The sequence below is a fragment of the Neovison vison genome, chromosome 7 (genome assembly GCF_020171115.1).
Source record: "Neovison vison isolate M4711 chromosome 7, ASM_NN_V1, whole genome shotgun sequence".
Classification (NCBI taxonomy): domain Eukaryota; kingdom Metazoa; phylum Chordata; class Mammalia; order Carnivora; family Mustelidae; genus Neogale; species Neogale vison.
Window position 1 is genome coordinate 160,232,772 of NC_058097.1, and position 19,444 is coordinate 160,252,215.

Genomic DNA, 19,444 nt, shown 5'->3' on the forward strand with positions numbered 1-19,444 from the left:
TATGTCCTAGTCATGGGAGAGACACAATAAACAAAAGAGAAAGTTACAGAGTTTATTAGAAGGTGAGATATGTTATGAATAAAAATAAGGAGGAACAGAGAGTGCTGAGGGCATGGGTTGCAGTTAAAGTAGGATGACAGGGAGAAGGTGCCATTTGACCAAAGACTCGAGGCAGTGAGTGACAAGGCCTGCAGGAAGCTTCCCAGGAATAGCATCTCCTAGGAAGAGGCAGGAGCGGTACACAGGGCTGAGCTGGGGGGACAGTAGGGTGGCCACGTGGTCAGAGCAGAGAGCAGGGCAGTAGTGGGAGATGAGGTCACTGGGGACATTGGAGGGTGTGGAGCAGGGGAGCATCATCTGACTTGCATTGGACAGTTACTTGGGTGGCTGTGCTGAGAAGACTGGGGAGTGGCGGGGGGAGTATGGCAAGAAGGAAAGCAGGGAGACGCAGTGGCTTGGTCAGGGTGGTAGCAGAGGAGGCGGTGACAGGTGACTGGATTCCTGACCCATTTTGAAGGTAGAACCAGCAGGATTGGCTGATGATTTGAGTGAAGAATGAAAGAACAAGAGAAGTCAAGGATGCTGTGAAAGCGTTTGACTTGAGCAGCAGGAAGGCCAAGGTTGCCATTGACTGAGATGGGGAGGGCTGTGGGGGAAGCAGGGTTGGGGAGCGGTGTGGCTGAAGAGCTCCGCTCAGTCATGAGTTTGATGTGTCCACTAGACATCCATGTGGAGAGGCCAAGGCCGCAATGGAATATATAAGCCTAGATTCAGAGGAAATGTCCAGGCTGGAAATACAGATGTAGGAGTGAGTCATTGTTATCTAGGGTTATTTGAAGCCAGGAGACCAAATGAGATTATCACGAGCATGAATAAGAGAAGAGATTCAAAGACAGCCCTGGGGCCTTCCAATGTTACCAGGTCGGGGGCGGGGGAGGGGTGTGTGTGCAGAGAAAGGTATACCCAGCACAGAAACAAGGAGGGAAGGAGAGCAACCGTTGCGGAGAAGGGAGCCGGGCTGTGTTATCCTAGAAGCTGAGAGAAGAGCTGTTTCTAGAAGGAGAGAATGAACCACTGGGTCAAATGCTTCTGATGTGTCAAGACAAGAATGGAGAAGTTGCCACCAGGTTTAGCATTATGTTGGACACTGATTTTGACAATGGCGGTCTAGAGATTGGGCCTGGGTGGTCCCTCTGAACATTTCAGGACCCTCCTATGGGACTAAATGAGATGTGTGTATTCATGTCCTATACACAGAGGTGCTCTAAATCCTGGGGCATCTGGTAGACTAAATGGTAGGAACAGAGGACGAGAAGATCAGTCTTAGAGTGTCCAAGTAGACCCAAAGCCTGCTTCCCTGCCCACCTCCCCATCCCCAGCAGCCTGCCCAATCTTCTGGATGGGAAGCAGGTATCCTATAGGGCCCATTTATTCCCATCATCTCTCTAGACCCTCTTCTCCTCCCAGCAGATGAGCCAACCTCCCCCAAGAAGCCCAAGAGTGTTCTGGAGCCAGAGCCCAGTGATATGGAAGGTGAAGCCACCTCTCTCCTGCACTCTGAGTGGACCTCAGTGAAGATCAGCCCTGGGGAGGACGTAGTTGGACAAGAGATGATGGCTGTGCGTGTCCTGGTCACCAGTGATGACAGCAGGTATGCTCAAGTTGCTGCAGGATGGGGACAGAAGAGGGATTGGCAAGAGCTACAGCATTCATGGACTAGTCTCCTCTCCACTCACTGACCATGTGACCTCTCTGTGCCTTTATATTCTCATCCGTAAAATGGAGACAGTGGTATCACCTTGTCTCATGGACAATCGTAAGGATCTAACAATTAACATACATAAAGCATGTAGAACAATGTTCGGCATATAATAAGCACTATAAGTGTTAGAAATTGCTGTTTTCTCAGAGAAGGGACAGGCTCTGGCCCCACTGTCTTCTCCCCAAAAGGCAGTTGTGATGTAGGCTGCAGCAAGGGGTGCCACGTGGGCATCACTGTCACAGTGCACGGTGATGGGGAGGCTGGGCCAGGGGCAGGAGAAGGCATGAGAAGTGAATCCCTGCTGCCCTAGATGAGTATTTCTCAGAATGCCATCCTTACTGCCATTACCAGAACCACCCAGAGTGGTCATCAGGAGTGCCGACTCCAGGCCGCCCCCTCAGACATCGAATTCATCCAGGAGGTCAACCAGCAAGAGGGACCAATGGCTCAGTATGTACTAGACTCTGAGGATATAGCAGTGACCCACACAAGACAAAAGCCTTGCTCTCACAGGGCTCTTGTTCAAGCTGGGTAGGCAGTCAGCAAACAAGTAAATAGTTAACAGGAGAAATCTCACCTTTGTTACAGGTTGAAAAATAAAACAGGAGTTTATGATAGTGACTAGTCAGCTACTTTCAATCAGGAACCCAAGAAAGGCCTTTGTATCAGTTATCTGTTCTCATCATCATGCTGAGTAACAAAGCACCCAACAGCCACTGCTTATTCTACTCACGATTCTGTGGGCCAGCAATTCAGTCAGGCTCAGTCCTGCAGTTCTTCTGGTCTCAGTGGGCCCCCGTGTGTTTGGACCAGCAGGGTCCCACTTCTAGAACATGGCTAGCTGTCAGCTGGGCTGCCAGGAGGCTACTGGGCTATGGGTCTTTCATCCTCCAACAGGCAGCCTGTGCTTGTTCACACGGTCCTGTGAGAAGGTACAATCATGCCAAGTCTCTTGAGGTCTTGGTTGTTCTATCACGTCTGCATGGTCACAAGTCCAGCTCAGGTTCAAGGGGTGGGGAAATTGGCTCTGCCATTATGGGAGGAGCTGCTAAGTTCCATTGAAAAAGGGTGTGGCTCCAGGAGGGGAATGATTGCTGGCACTCTGCAAACAATCAACCACAGCTTCCATGAGGAGGTGACATTTAACCTGAGAAATGCTGACAAGAAGGGACAGCCATGTGAAGACGGACGAAGTGGCATCCAAGCGGTGGAGTACATAGGCCCTGCGGCAACTGTGGGCCTGATGTCTTCTAACATGGCTGGCACACAAGGAGGGGAAGAAGAGTAAGATATACCAGAAAGTAAGGCGGGAGTAAGGCTGAGTAAGATAGGACCAGGACTTTAAACTTTATTCCAGGTCCTATTGAAAGCCATTAGATAATTCTTAAGTCAGAGAGTGACATCTTATTTATGATTCCCAAAGATCAGCAGGGCTTGGTACAGAAAATGCTTGGGGCAGAGGTGGGTGGGAGGGGAGGCAGGGAGGCCCGGTGGGAGCCTGTGGTGCAGGTAAGAGATGAGGGACTTGGACCAAGGTTGGGAGCAGGGGAGGAGATTTGCTAATGGACTAAACGTGAAGGTGAGAATAAGCCCAAGGGTGACTCCCAGACTTTGCGCCACGTGCTGCATGAAAGGTACAGTCATTTCTAGAGTAGCCTTGAGGAGGACAAGATTTGGGGAAAGATGGAGGTCTGTGGAGAAAATCAAGAGTTCTCTTTTGGACCTGTGGGGTTTGAGATGTCTTTGCACAGTTGCCAAGCAAGCAGTAGAACAGAGAAGTTTCTGGGAGGCAGAACTAGAGACAGGATTTAGGGGCCAGTGGCACATAGAGGCTATGAAAGCCAAGGGAGTTGATGAGTCACCTGTGGAGTAAGAATTTCTTCAGGAAAAAAAAAAAAAAAGAGGCTATCTTCTCCTAGATAAAGAAGAGCTGAGCCTGGGTGAGGGCCCCAGGGCATTTGAACATTCAGTGGGCAAGCAGAGAAGATGCTGGCAAAACCCAGGAAGGAGAGAAACCAAGAGAGGCTGAGTTATGGAAGCTAAGAGAAGAAAGAAGTTTCAGGATGGAGAGTGTGGTTCACTGTTTCAGATGAGCATGGATGAGCTGAAGGAGCGACTTGGTTTTTCCAATAAGAGGATCAGAAACCTGACTGGAGTAGGTATGGGAAGAATGTGAGGAATGAATATGGATACCGCCGTGCAGACAGCTAGCTAGTTCATGAAGTCTGGAGCCTTCAGATTCTGGAAGAGAGGCCTGGGAACGTACATTTTATTTTAGCAAGTCCCATAGGTGATTCTAACCACATGTCAGCATGAGCACCTCTGCTTTGGAGTGCCCTCTGCAGTCACTGAGATAAAAGGCAAGGCCCAGAGAAGGAAGGCCCTGCCCCAAGTCTCATACAGCCTTCTAGGGCTCAGTTAGGCAGGACCATGTCCATTGTGAGAGACAGAAACCCAAAGCTAGCTTAAGTAACAAAGCGAATACTTTGGCTCCTCTGGCTGGGAAGTCCAAGGGTAGTCCTCTCTCCAGGCAAGGTTGGAGCCCAGAACTCAAGTAGCCAGTCTCTGCTGTTGCCTCTTTGCATGTTGGATTTACAAGCATCCACAAGGAGGCTATATCCACATGTGGAACTCCTGGTTACAGAGGACCTCAGCCTACGACCATTTGTCCATGTCCATGTCCCAGGGTCTCAAGGTAGACCTCCAATGGGTACTACTACCTCTGGGACCCATCAGTGAAGAGCCCTGGGATACCGTGGCGGGCAGGTTTGGGCCCTGGGATGGATGGAAAGTCCACCAGAGCACAGAGAAGAATAAGGAGCAGTGCCCCAGTGGGAAGATGCGTGCTGACTTACATACACAGACAGTAAATAGTCACAGCCCTATAGGTGGGCACCTCCCCAGGCCCCCAGGGGACTGTGCCTGTGCTGTCCCTGCTGCTGAGGACACACCACTTCCACTTCTCTGCCACGCAAATTCCGTCCCATCATTCAAGGCCCAGCTTCCAGACTCCCCCTCCAACCCCGAAGCCTTTTTCCTCCCATCCGTTCCCATAAGACACGAGCAGGACTCAAATGCCTAACATTTTAGGACCAGGTCCTGAATGATAAGCTCATTTTGCCCCAGATTGCTGCGGAGTCCCGCTGAAGGATGGCTGAAGGCAGGTAGATCAGCCGTCCCACAAGCATGTCAACATATGTTCGTGGGGCTTCGTTCTCCTGCTTGGATCCACGCCGGTATTTGTTTGCTAGGGCTCTGGAAAGTACCACGGACCGGGTGGCTTGAAAAACAGAGACTTGCTTTCTCACAGTTCTAGTAGCTGGGAGTCTGAGATCGAGTGCCGGCACGGCTGGTTCCTCCTGAGAGTCACGAGGGCGAAGGATCTGTTCCAGGCCCCTCTCCTCAGTTTGTCGGTGGCTGACCCCGTGTTCATGGGATGTTTTCTTCTATGCCTGTCCCAAATTTCCTCTTCTTGTAAGGACACCAGCCCTACTGGATTAGGGCTCACCCTAATGACCTCATTTTAACTTGCTTACCTCCTTAAAGCCCCAATCTCCAAGTGCAGTCACCTTCTGAGGTCCTAGGTGTTCTGACTTCATATGAATTTTGGGGAGCACAGTTCAGCCCATAACAAAGCCTGTGACTGGGCTTGGGGTGCAGAGGTGACAAAACCACCCTCGCTGCCCCAGAGTGCCGTGGTCTGTGGGAGGCAGTGACAGGCAGGGCAGAGTGGGGTGTGGGATGTGACCTGCAGGGCTCTCCACTCACCCACCCTGTGCTTCCTCCTTCCAGCTCCGAGGCAGAGCCAGACTGCCCCGGCAGTGAGGCTTCCAGTGCCCAACCCCATGAGGAGAGCCCCCAGCGGCCAGAACCCCCACCTTTCCCGGAGCCCCTCACCAGGCACAGCTCCCTGAGAGAGGCCTCGACCAGAAAAGTCTCGCCATGGTGCCCTGAGGAGTCACAAGCTGTGCACGGTGAGCAGGGAGCTTGCCTGGGTGGAGGCCAGGCTTGCTCGGTCCTGGCAGATGGGGAGGGAACGGAGACTCCCCACAGCCAGTTTTTTACCACAAAGGATCCAGTGACAGGTCCAGCCCTCGGGCTTAGGGGCAGCAGGGCTGGGGTGTAAGTGGGAGTGACCCAGGCCCAGCCTTCTTCCCCCAGAGAAGCTTTGGAATCTCAAGTGGGCAGGGGGCAGAGGGGCTGACTTGCTGTTGTGTGTCCCAGGCTGGCGGAGATAAGGGGACTCCAGCACCCTCTTGCCTGGGACCATCTCCTCTTTGCATATCTCCTTAGGGGCCCATCTGGTGTTCTGTAGCCCAGTAAGGAAGGATGGGGCTTAGCTGCCATTGGACCATAGGCAGCCAGGAGCAGCACGGGGCATTAGCCATGCTTGGAACATGCGGAATGCCCTAGAAGTTTATACAGTAATAAATGCACTTCCACTAAGCACCTTTAACAGCTGAGGGTTTTCCCATACATGGCCCCATTTCATCCTCAGGACGACCCTGTGGGGTAAGTAAACTCACCCTTTTACCCGTGAGCAAACAGACCATGTTTTCCCGAAGTCTCACAGCTGGTAAGCTGTGTGGCCCAGGGCCAAGGGCCTCCACACCCTAAAAAGTTGTCTTTAGCAGCCAGTTTTTTAAAATAAAGGTGACCTTGAATGTTTTGACTCCGTCAACGGCAGCTTGCGAGCTCGGGGTGGAAAGAAGCAGGCTGACAGAAACTTGCCACCTTAGGCACCAGCGGCCTTGGCTGCCCTGGGACAGCCAGGACTCAGCTTGTCCTGCACATCCCTCTGGTGGCAGAGAGCAGAATTTCCACCCGAACCTAGGGTTGGTTTCCCAGGAAAACCAGGGCTGAGGCAGGCCTCTTAGAAACTCTGGATTTACCTTCCTTGTGAGCTTTCAAAAAAAAGGGGGACAATTGTCATCCGAACATATTTGCTCAATAGCATTGTGGTGTGGTCTGGAAGGGCTTAGCATGGCCAGTGAGAACACTGCCCCCTGCCCGGCTGGGGCAGCCTGCCTCCGTCTGCTCAGGCTTGGCCTCTGTCTCCCTGAGCTCCAGCCTCCTCATTTACAGATATGAAGCCTGCCTGCCTTTCATTCCTTCCCTCCATTTCTGCTTGCTCCTCAATTGCCAGGGGATCTTAGGCAATTTACAAGAAAGACATAAAACAAAATTCTACATCTCTCTCTCTCTCTCTCTCTCTCTCTAAAAGATAAATCCTCAAGATCAGGGTTAACCAAATGATTTTAGGAGGTGGAAACCCCAGAGAGGCAGACCGTGGTCCTAAGCAGTTGCTCTAGGGGAATCATAAATTTGATCCTGAGTTTTCTGGCAGCCAGAGTTAAAAATGAAACACAATCATTGTTCTCACTGTTCATGAGAAAAACAACATACTGGTTTGTGGCAAGTTCCAGATCTGGTAGCCCTTTCCCTAGTGCTTCGTGTCAAACAGACGGCACTGGTTGACGCATGAGTTCTGTCCTGGGTGAGGCTGTCTCGTACGGCATCCCTGCCTGGCCGGTGAGGGCATCACGATCACCCATGACTCAGTAAGAGGAGTTCTTCCAGGGGGATGGGGCTGGGTCAAGACATCAAGGCAGTGTGGCCAAAGACTTTTGTTTCTAAGAGTCCAGCTTAATTCCAGGATAAAATACAGAGTAGACAGAGACGTGGACAGACTGCGTGACTTTCAAGCGAACTTTTGTTGATTTCACCGTCATGCATCACATTTTTGATCATTGCTAGGCAGACCCCATTGTAAAGGTTAAATCCTCCAGCACGGTCTCAGAGCTGTGTTTTGTGTGGCTGGTTATGATAAATCGGTTACTTTACCAGATCATATAGGGTTGATCACTCACCACAGTTTTCACTTGAGTAAATGGCTCAGAGCTGAGCCAAGGGAATACCAAACCAGGCCAACCTGGCCAACCCGCTTTAAGAAGACTCCTGGTTTGCACACCTGTGCTCATCCGGCATTATTTACAATTGCCAAAGGGGGAAATGACCCCCAGATTCACCCAAGTGGTGAGTGGATAAACAAATTGAGCGACATCCATATAATGAACTATTATTCAGTGTTAGAAAGGAAGGAGGCTCTGACACACGGTCCAACGTGGATGAACCTTGCAGACATGATGCAGAGTGAAGTCAGCCAGACACGCAAGTCAGAACAAGCATTACATGATTCCACGTCTGGGTGGCACCTGGAATAGTCAAATTCATAGAGAGAGTCAGGGGGTAGGAAAGTGGGGGGTTAGATTCGTGGGTACAGAGTTTCAGTTTGGGATGAAGAAGTTCTGGAGGTGGATAGTGGTGATGGTTGAACAACAGTGTGAATGATCTTATGGCACCGCGCTTGCCTCTAATGGGGCAAAAATGGTACCTTTTGTGTTACACAGTGTTTCTCCCTGACTTCTGGGACTACCTTGGCTCATCGAGGAAGCTACTGTATCCTCAAGGTTCTTTAGTACAGAGCATCCCCAAGAGGATGGCCTGAAATAGAATTTAAGCCCTGTGTTATCTGGGCTCAGTGGAAAAGGTTCAGTAATGCTCCCCTAAAACACCTAGTTCAGTGGATCTTTGAAATCTCGTTTAAAAGGCAGATACGGGGGCGCCTGGGTGGCTCAGTGGGTTAAGCCTCTGCCTTCAGCTCAGGTCATGATCTCAGGGTCCTGGGATCGAGCCCCACATCGGGCTCTCTGCTTGGTGGAGAGCCTGCTTCCTCCTCTCTCTCTGCCTCCCTCTCTGCCTACTTGTGATCTCTGTCTGTCAAATAAATAAATAAAATCTTAAAAAAAAAAAGGGCAGATACATAGGTTCCTACCTACAGAAATTCCCATCTGGTGGGTCTAGCATCAAGTAGGTGCATTTTACAGAAGCGCCCTATCTGCTCCCATGCAGGGGGGGGCCACATCCTACACTTCGGGGATCACAGGAGAGCAGCTTCCAAGAGGGCCTGTCTGTGTCAGTTTGTTGTGATGTGCACACTGAAACTATTAAATGAATCAATCGCATGGGTTTGGGGAGTAAATCAGTTAGAGCTGGGGGGCGGACTGCCCCCATCTTATTCTGCTTTAGAAAAATTGGTATTTCTCCATTTTTTTTTCTGGCAATAATTTGACAACAGGGATGGTCCAATGACCTACAGGGCATACTGCTAGTTTGTAACAATAAAACAATATTATTATTATCATTAATACCATATGGCAAGATACTTACCTCTTACTCCTTTTGTAGTTGGTCATGCAGTAAGAGCTCCAAAAGTGCTCCCTAAAAATAAATATAAATAAAATATAAGATGAAAAAGGGAACCGGGCTTGCTTTATGCTGCTCAAAACGACTGGATCGAATCATTGCTACCCACCCTGTTGTTCCTATTGTGGTTAAAAATGTGCACATGTGTGTCCTATAAACACCAGCAATGGAAAATCGCTTGTGAATTTTAGCCAATTTTAATAAGTTCCATTCCACAAAGTGAAAAGGCTGAGGAGAAGCAATAAAATAGGAGCCTGAAGCTGCCTTCTACATTTTTCAGGAAATTTCCCCACCAGCAGACGGAGGGGCTGTAGTAATGGTCGGCAGGAGGTAGCTTTCCCAGAGGCCCGCCTGCCCCTGCTGCACACTGTCCAGCCAGGCTGACCCCGCCCTGTGCCTGCAGAAGGGAGGAACAGGCCCAAACTGGAGGGTGGGGGGAGAGGAGGCTGGGCCCTGGAACCCCCCTCCCAGAGCTCCCCCTCAAACCCGTGGCTTCAATATGACAGGAGGCCTGTGGGACAAAGAACCCACCAGACAGAACAGGCTCATGTGGTCTCCACAGTAAGGAAAAGAGGGGAGTCAGGGGCCGAAGCAGCTGGCATATCTTGTCCCAAGGAAGAGAAGCCCCCAGAAGGGATTGGATTGCCATCTGCACCCCCACAGTATGGCTGATGAGAGCTGACGCCCAGTTCTGAGCACTGGCAGGGTGTGGGACCCAGGATTTCTTACCAAGAGAGGGCTGGGCCTTGGCTTCAAACCTCCCCGACCCCGTTTTCCCACACCCACATCACTCCTGGGGCGTTCTTTCCTTCCTCGCCCCGTTGTCCCACCTGTGCATGCGGGTCCCCATTCTTTCTCTGAAGGAGAGGTTCTCTGAAGGAACTGCCACAGGGACCCGGAGCCTGAGACCAAATCTGAGGGCCCAGAGTGGGAATGGGGTACATGTGCATCTCTCCCACCCTGAATGGCCAAGGCCATGTTCTTCTGCATATGGTATTCATCTCACTCAGCTAATTCTCAAGACCCACCTGAGTGGAGGCTCTTCAGTACACAGTCCATGGAATCCTGGTTCCTGAAGGGTTTGGGAGGCTTTGTAGGGGAGGGGGAGAGGACGTAGAACTTCCTGGAGCTTCCAGGCTTCATTGAGAGCAACTCCGGTTTGTCTGCTCCATATATGGGATGTTGATGTGAGACCAGCTTTGAAGAACTGCTTTGCTGAAAACGAGCATACAGGTGTGCACAAAAGCACGCGTATATATGGGCATGTGTGAATACATGTGTGCACATACACAGGGACACATGTATGTTAATTATGGGTGAGTTAGAATGATGGCTCATAATTTGAGGCATTTTCTGAATGATCGCCGTACCTGTCCCAAAGCAGGGTCTCAATATGAGACCAAATAAAAAGGTGGGAGGTGTGTCATAGGAATGGGAAGATGCAGTCTGGAAAAGGAAGGGGTTCAGTCAATTATGACTATTAGTCTATAAAATGTGCCACAGGAGAAAACCCCATAGTTTTCCTTTAAGTTTAACTTCCTCCCTCTCTGTCTTCTCTCCCCCTTTCTTTTTTTGTACCACAGCTCTGCAACGGGCCAGTAGCTTCCAGTCTCCAAGTCCCAGCAAATACCAGAGCTGGAGAAGAAAATTCCAGTCGAGTGAGTCATGAGCTCTCTGGGAGTGGGCCGGGAGGGGCATGGGCAGTGTCTTCTGCTCAATTCTCAGGGGCAGCTGTTCTCATTCCATGCGTGTCCTCTCTGACCTGGCCTCTGGGATGTTAGGGGCAAGGAAAGAAATAGAAGGTTGACTGTTTCCACTGCTGACTCGAGGAAGCATTTTCCAAGGATTTAGGACCTTTCTTCCTCCTTCAGCTCCCCAGTCTGGAATCATGGAGCCTTAGAGCGCTACTGTTGCACCTGGAAGGGTATTAGTAATGATTGGCTGCAAGCTTTTTGAAACACAGATGAGGAAACCGAGACCCAGAGCTTCTATGTTTTTCATTCTGTGCACTCGAGTTGGATTGACAGATCAGCTGAAGGCAGTCATGGGCATAGCAGTGAAAGAAGCCGCACCTACATCCATGCACACACCCATCCATACAGACACACCTGCTTCTTTCTCTGAGCAGGCTTTGATCCCAGCATCCCTGCGAAGAACAGGGTTGGGTGAGGACCAGTGACTACAACGGACACCAAGGCATCTGGATATACCACTAGGGGGCGCAGCATCCCCACTCATGGGGGCACCGCATTGTGGGGCTGGCTGCAGTTTCTGTGGGGCCTCCCTTACAGGGCAGGCATCCCCTCCCGGGCCCTCTAATCCATCTCCAAGTCCCCCTTCCACCTTCCCCTGCCCCCACACTCTCTCTCTGGGCTTTGCTCTGGGAGAGGTGGACCCAGGAAAGCCTTGGGTTAGACAAAAGTTTCTAAAAAGAGCCATTGTTGAAGTTGGAACAGAGCACTAGTTAGTTGGCTCCTTCCTTCTGAGTCAATGTGGACTCCTGGCCCATGAGTCATTCATTCTCCTAGCAACCCTCAGATTCGAGGCCTCCCCTCCCTTGGGTGAGGCTGGAATAATGGGTGCCTCTGGAGCTGGACAACAGTGGCACACCAGCAAGCCACCCCACCCGGGGCACCCTGAAATGACTCTGGAATCATCCTGCAGTCCCAGGCACTGAGGGTGACAAGAAAAGGGGGAATTTAATGTTTACTGAAGGCCCAGGTCACTCCATTTCCCCTTTCTGGGGAAAGATTACAGGAAATCTGCTTCTGTGGGGTGGGGTGGTCCATTTGGGTACGGATTTCACCCCGTGCTAACAGCTGACTTCACTGAGTGCCGCTAGTACAAGGGGCTCTACTTTGCCCTTGAGAAGTTCCTTGGGGTACGAGCAGTGAGTCTGGTGGGGGTCCCTGCTAGCAGGTTAGGGGATGCTGGAGGAGGCACGGGAGAGAGAGGACAGCTAACCAGCAGCCTGGTTTCTGGGATGCCCTTGAGGGCATCGGCGTGTCTCTAGTTATCCCAGATGTTGGTTCTCAAGTGTATGTAAAAGCTGGTTTGAGGGCAGGCCTTCAGTTGGGGTCGTTTCTATGGGCCTGTCCCAGAGGAGGTGTCCAGTCGTTGCTTGCTAAATGAATGAGTATAAATGAGTGAACAAACACAGGAACCAAGGAATGAGGTGGCTGGACCTGGTGCAGAAACAAACGGAGCCCATGGGCTCTGCCTGTGCAGGAAGCTGCCCCTAGAGGGCGCTCTGAGACCTTGGAAGACTGGAGCATTGCCTAAACTCCAAATTCTGGGAAGCTTCACCCTGGAATCCCGATCTTTGTAAGAATCCTCACAGCGTCGTTTTGTCATCTTCACTTTGCCCAAGAGGAAACCCCAGGGGTCAACACTGGTCCTACTGTAGTAAGGAGCAGAACCAGGGGCGCCGTCTCCTGGGTCCATTCACTAACCCGTCAAGGCTAGTTCTGGCCCCAGCACTGGTGGGAGGACAGAGGGAGCTGTGTCAGTGCCCTTCTCACCCTCCCTATGCTGACTGTAGTCTCAGTGACCTCTAGAGCCAAGGGAGAGGTCACTGCCAGAGGGCCCAGAGAAGAGGCAACTGAGCCAAAGGAGGCTTGAGGGCCATAACCCAGGCCTGCTCTGCTCATCAAGCCCTGGCGTGATGGGACCAGCAAGGCTGGCAGCACCCGGGACTGAGACAGCCTGGCTGGACCGTGCCAAGCGTCCACGGGAAACAAGAAGGAACCTGCAGGGAAGGATCTGAGTTGGTGAATGAGGAATCCCTGAGCCTACAAGTTAGAGAAATCCCTGCCAGGGTAGGGGTGTGCAGCCCCCTCTGGAACAGGTCAGTTCAATGGTGTCATTACTGGCCACAACTTGTGTGTGTGGGAGGAAGAGAGGGATTAGAGTTCATATTTAGCTAGCGTGCTGCGTTGACTTTGCGTTCTACCCCAGGCGCCACTTTTTATCCATTTTGGCCTCCCTGTGAAGCAATGCTGGCCGTTTTATTCTTCACGTGAGGAAAATGTCAGGCAGCTGGTGTGGGTGTGAAGCAGGGTGGGGTTCCAGGTCCCCTTTGCATCCTCTGAGGGAACCCAAAGACATCAGCCACCTCAGGCAGGTGAGATCTCCCATCGCCTCTCAGCGTAGCTCTGGCCTTTCCCTCCCAGGTGGCAGTTTGACGGGTAGGTGTCCCCTCGAGCTCTGTCCCAGTTCTCCTGAAGTCAGTGCATGAGGAACGAATGTGCAGAGAGGACCTCCCCCGTGATGGGAGTGGGGGGCAGGGATTAATAAAAGGAGAGAGGGAGCAGCCCTGGGTCGTGACCTCATGAACCCCAAGGCTTTCCTGTCAGGTTTGGTTTCCAAGGTGTCCCTGGCTCTGTGTCAGAGGTTCCAGAGATTTCTTAGGGGGAACAAAGAAGCAGTCTGTTGAGCCAAGGGGACTCTGAGACAAGCTGAGGAGTTTGATTCAGGAGGTAGCTGAGGGAAGGGAATGAGGGGGCAAGGAAGAGGAGGAGGAGGAATTCGGCAGGAATTTGGCAAGCTGAAGACAGGAAGCAAGGCAACAACTGACTCACAGCGTTTGCCTTTTTAGGCTCGAACCATCTAATTGTGGGCTGCAATGGGGGTTTGGGTGACAGGCCAGCCAGCCTCCCCTGCATCGGCTCCTGGCAGCGTAGGACCTTCTCCCAGCAGCTCCTTCCTGCCACCCTCGGATCTCTTCCCCTGGGTTATCTTTTCCTCAGAAGCATTCTGGAGGGCTTCACTTTGGAAGCCTGTGGAACATATGTGTGTGGTGGCTGTCTTTCCAGAGCCCAGGACTGGGATACGTGTTCTGACACACTTGTCAGCATGTATAAGGAAAGCAGGACAGAATCCTGAAGAACCCAGATGGGTCTGGAAGGAGCTTCTCTGGGGGTGCGGTTGACCTGGTCTATATGGGTTCCACAGGAGGAGCTTTGGGGAAACTGAGGCCGAGGACTGTCTTGGGTTAGGAAGTGAGCTAACATCTGAAGGCTGGATACTGTGGAGGGAACTCGGAATGGGTCAGCAGAGTGGCCGCAGGCAGGGAGTCTGATAGGAGTGGGTATACACACACATAGGTTCTGGGAAGTCTCTGGGAGGCAGACTCGTTTGTTGGGAGAGTTCACAGGAGAGGTGGCTGGACTGAAGGGTCATACACTGAGCGGACAATTCCAAAACAGAGTGTGGCATTTTCTGAATCCCTCAGAGGACATATCATTGGGATGGTCGGCTATAGAAGTGAAGCTCTTGAAATTTTAGATTTAAGGTTCCCAGAGGGCATGTGTGTGAACTCATGAGACAGAGAGAGAGAGAGAGATTGACCTTACAGGCTATGGCTGTCACAATTCTGCAGTTACCAGACCAACGGACTGCAGCTCCTACAGGGCGGAATTCAGCGTGTCCTCAGGGCCCCAGCCACACACTCCTTTCTCACTTCACTCTGAGTACACACACTGCATCTCGTTCATTCCCTGACCAACAGGAGCTTGGCACGAACCCCACGCCATATGCTTCAGATGATCTGATGCTCATTATAACCTCCTTCCCTAGTGTTCTCTTAAAATCTCAAACAAACCATCTCATCGGAGAGCCCCTTGGCGCCCACATGAGAAGGAAGAGCCGGATTCATTATCCGCAGTGGCCCACCCTGCCCACGCCCACAGCTGAGGATCTGGCATTTTGTGGGAAGAGGCCTCAGGTGGTTTGTTGACTAAGTGACTTAATGCAGCCCAGACCCCACCCACGATGGCTTTAGGGGAAATTTTAGAAGTAGGCATCCATTTCCAAGAGATGTCCCGGAGACTCCCTGTTCCGTCTCTCCGGAGCATCCTTATGGGGGTGTGAAGTGTGATGGTTTCTAGACTTTTCATCCTCCGACCTCCATTCCCCCACAGGAGGCTGCCACTTCTCACCCGTTCCTCCTCAGGTCAAAACTCTGGGCACCAGAGCCTCTCAATCAGTCTCCAACACCTTCCTCTCTCTGACTCTATTTACCAAGTTGGAGCTTCTCTTAAAATCTCTTTTTGATAAAGTAAGGTAATAAGAGCTCTGTAATGGAGAGTGTGTTCTTTCCTTCGTAGGTTTGACGCCAGTGAACAACAAAAAAACTATGTCACCTTCAAAGGAACCTGCTCCTCTTTCTTCTTCCTCGTCATCTCCTCCCCCATCTTCCCCGCCATCTTTCTCTTCAGCCAGTGTCCCAGGGAATGCTCTGGATGGCTTCTCCCTACCTCAGGTAAATACCCTTTGGGGCCATGTGCAGGTGTTAAGAAGGTGAGCTGCTCATAGTTCACCCACTTCCACACTTAACTCTGGATTCTTAGCACTCTTGGGTCACCCAAGTGCAAAGCCAGGGCCATGAGATGCTCTGTCAAGCGTGCCCCCAGGCCTTTTTGACTTGTTGTTTTCATGAGAGCTCAGCCATCCTTCTCAGCCAGCCCTGGGGCACAGCCACTCACTCAGCAGACTTTGTGGGGCACAGACTCTGGGCAAGACTGTGGCGTGCAGACTTGCTAGAATATAAGCTCTACCCTTGAGGGCCTAGCAGGCGACCTTGAGGAACTCACAGCTGAAGGAAGGCAGACACAGACTGAGGCTCCGTTTGGTGGCACATCCCCCTTGAACAGAAAGTAGTATCACTGAGATACTCCAGTTTGGACTTTACCTTCAACATGAGTTTATCAAGCCTCCATTAACTGCTGGACCCTGGTCCAGGCTCTGGCAAATAGAGTGCACAAGATGGGAAGAGGTACGCACTCTCGTAAGCTCCTGTCCTATGACCTGCCCCTCAGGCACCAGCGCTCTAGGCAGGGCACAGCCACTTCTAGAATTTCCCTAAGCTCTTCCTTTGCCAAGGGCCACCTTCTTGCATGCTACAAATGACTACTTTCTGAGTGGTGCAAGGCATGAGTCAGGTCTAGAAGGGTCATTGAAAAGACCTAAAGGCCACTCTTCTGCCACCATAGCTTCAGCCCAGAAGGGTAACTGTCTCTCCTTAACTTAGTAGTCTCCAAGGAAGAAACCTCGGCCTCTTGGTTGTTGGAGGAACATACCTATGGATGCAAGGTGCCCCTTAATAAGGACCATGGCCAAGCCAGTCATGGAGCATCTGTCTTCCCGTACATATCTGGCCATTCACAGGGGCCAGGCTGGCTCCACCTGGCTGTGCCCGGCAGCTTGTCCACACCTCTGCCTTCCATTATGGCTTCTTACCTACCTAATCCAGCACCCAGCAAAGCCTTTGATCAGTGCAGGGACTCCAGGCAGATCCCAGCAGGTCCCAATGCAGCCATTTAGAATGAAGAGCAGCCCTTTGAAATCATCCTGGGCAGAATTCTTTTAGACTTTGGGTGGCTGAGATCTGAAGAGAGGAAGGGAGGGGTCTGTGGGCTGAGATATGCCTCCCCTTATAAATGAATATTGGGAATTCCTAAATATGCATTCATTTTGCCCATCCCCTCTAGGTGACAGCTGACAACCTGCCCTCACAGGTCTCAAGAGGTCACTGCAGCCCTTCCACTCCAATCTTTCTGAGGCGTGCCAGAGCCCAAGGGGTACCCAAGGACATGCCCCTGTATCTGCCCCATGGCCAAGTACTGGAGCGGGCAGAGTACTTCATGGTGAGGCCTGGTGAAGACGGCCTTGCCAGCCCCCAGCCCCCCAGCCCTGCAGAGATGGCTTCCGATGGGTGTCACGAAGCAGAGGCCTCTCTTGGGGACATCAGTTTCACCCACAGAGGCCCAGACCCCACTGGAGGGACGAACAGGTGTTTGCCAGACCAAGAGGTATCTCCCAGGGCTGGAGAGGGCCCAGGAGAAAAGAACAACAGACCCAGCAAGGGAGAGGAGAACAGGTCAGAGCTGGCAGAGGAGAAGAAGTTGGGCTTGAAGAAGTTAGTCCTCACCCCGGAGCAGAAGACAAAGCTACTGGACTGGGACAATTCCATCCCTGAGAGTGTGAGCCTGGAAGCTGGGGCACAGCCTGCCCAGAGAAGTGCTGGCAATGGTAGGGGAGGCCTTGTGCCGAAACCAGTTAGTTCCTTGCAGCTCCCCTGGACAGCAAGAGAGACCCCGCCTGCCCAGGGAAGGGCTCAGGAGAAGACGGGGACACCAGCTGAACGGGCTCCACCCAAGTCCCCGCTTCGGCTCATAGCAAATGTCTTGCGAAGGTCCCTGGATCCCTTCCTACCCAACTCAGAAGGTGGGAGGAAGGCCTCTGCCAAGCCAGAATCAAGGAACCTGCCCACCAGCCAGCCACATGGTAGCACTCGCTCCTTCAGCCTTCGCAAAACCAGTTCCAATAAAGACGGCAGCCAGCAGTCCCCGGGGAGAGACATGGCGAGTAGAGCTTCAGCCTTCTTCTCCTGGGGCTCCCCACCTGCCAGGGCTGCCCAGCCCTCATACCCTAGCCCTCCAGACCTTGCCCTCCGCACCCACAGTTTGCCCAACCGACCGTCCAAAGTGTTTCCGGCATTCCCGGCCCCTCCCTGCCCCAAGATGGAAGATGTCCCCACACTCCTTGAGAAAGTGAGTTTGCAAGAGACGTCCCCAGATGCTTCTAGGGTTCCAAAGGGAAAAATCTCGCTCTTTTCCTCCCTCAGACTCAAAGACAAATCTTTTGAGAGTTCCCTCCAAGAATCCAAACAAAGAAAGGACCTCCAGGACCTCTTCAGCATCCCCAGGGGAGCAGGGGAGCTGATGGGCAGCACCCCACCCCTGGAGAAGCTGGTACAGCCTTTCAATAGCACCGGCCTGGGGCACAGAGTCCCTCCTCCTTCTCCAGACAAAGATGCAAGTAAGTGGCTCTCTCCTAACAAAAGTTTGCAGTTCCTGCTGGGCAGTTAGTCATTCTTACTGGACTAACAATAGTCATCTCTCACTTTCTCCTTCTTCCCAAATTAAATTCTGACAAAAGTAGGAAAACTTGAATTTGAAAAATTAGGAAAAAATGAAGTTTGAAATGATGTTATGGAGAGTTTTTGGAAACAACAAAGGATCAGCCATAATCTCACCACTTTCCAACTGTATATGGCAACTTTTACTAAGTTTTACCCCCAGAATTGTATTTTTTTAAATCAGTATATCATAGCTATTACGACAGTTAGCACATCGTTTACACAAATGTGGTTTGATGGCTGTATTACATGTAGCGGACATGTTTCGTTAGGTAAATAATTTATTTTTTATTTAGAAAACAATTGTTTTAATAATTCATAGATAATGTGTATATGTAAATTATACATATGGATGTATTTATATTTTACACATGGTATTGAGTGAACATTTTTATGCATATAGGTTTTTCTTTCTTTTGAATTTTCTTTTAGGATAGGTTCCAAGAAATGAGGTTACTGGATTAAAGATGTGAATATTCTTAAGATTCTTAATTTGCACTAACAAACTGTTTTTAACAGTGTGGATAAAGGGTCTGTGAGAGTTCTCTGTGTTATATTTTACAACTGCATGTTGTAAATATGGATTAAATGGAGGGAAGGGTACCAGTTTATATTTCAGTGCTAATGTCTGAAATACCTTTTTCACCGTACTGTCACCTGTATTGAGTACATTTTAAAAACATTGCTGTTTTACTAGTCAAAATATGGTGCTTCTTTTAAGCTTATATATATAGATATATATTTTTTAAAGATTTTATTTATTTATTTGACAGAGAGAGATCACAGTAGGCAGAGAGGCAGGCAGAGACAGGGGAAGGGAAGCAGGCTCCCTGCTGAGCAGAGAGCCCAATGCAGGACTCGATCCCAGGATCCTGAGATCATGACCTGAGTCGAAGGCAGCGGCTTAACCCACTGAGCCGCCCAGGCACCCTTAAGCTTATATTTTTTTAATTTACTGTTTAAACACACTCATGTTTTCTTACCAATGGAAACTTGGGCTTTTTCATATTTAAATCTGCTTGTAATTTTTTTAATTATTGAAGTAATTAATACATCGGAGAATTGGAATATTCCAACAATACTGCAATATCTTTTTTATTTTTTTTAAAGTAACATCTATTCTCTCCCCCCTCTCCTCCTTGCCAAAGTTCTGGTGTATATCCCTAGAGACAGTTTAGTTAAACACTCACATGGTTTATTTTGTTGCTGTTGATACTTATTTGCTGGCTTTAAACAAACTGGGATTTTCCTATCCCTATTTTGTTAAAGATTGTATTTATTTATTTGAGAGAGAGAGAGAGAGAGCATGAGCGGGGAGGGGCAGAGGGAGAAAATCTCAAGCAGACTCCCCACTGAGTGCGGAGCCCAATATGGGGCTCCATGTGCAGCTTGATCTCAGGACCCCGAGACTGTGACCTGAGCCAAAGTCAGACACTTAACTGACCGAGCCACCCAGGCGCCCCTCCTATCCCTGAGCAACTTTGTTTTTATTTATT

At 50.7% G+C, this 19,444-nt stretch overlaps 1 protein-coding gene across 11 annotated transcripts in view; it reads left to right on the forward strand.

Annotated features, from left to right (window-relative positions):
* The window catches only part of MICAL2 (microtubule associated monooxygenase, calponin and LIM domain containing 2), a 213,252-nt gene that overhangs the window by 145,306 nt on the left and 48,502 nt on the right, over positions 1–19,444 (forward strand). For 10 of the 11 annotated variants that reach the window (XM_044258839.1, XM_044258838.1, XM_044258841.1 and 7 more), the window contains 5 exons: positions 1,471–1,651; positions 5,555–5,736; positions 10,612–10,686; positions 15,136–15,290; positions 16,519–17,848. In XM_044258839.1, the coding sequence (XP_044114774.1) occupies positions 1,471–1,651; positions 5,555–5,736; positions 10,612–10,686; positions 15,136–15,290; positions 16,519–17,848 (1,923 nt within the window). Of the gene's footprint in view, positions 1–1,470; positions 1,652–5,554; positions 5,737–10,611; positions 10,687–15,135; positions 15,291–16,518; positions 17,849–19,444 lie in introns of those variants that run through there. The other variant, XM_044258849.1, reaches the window with a different exon arrangement.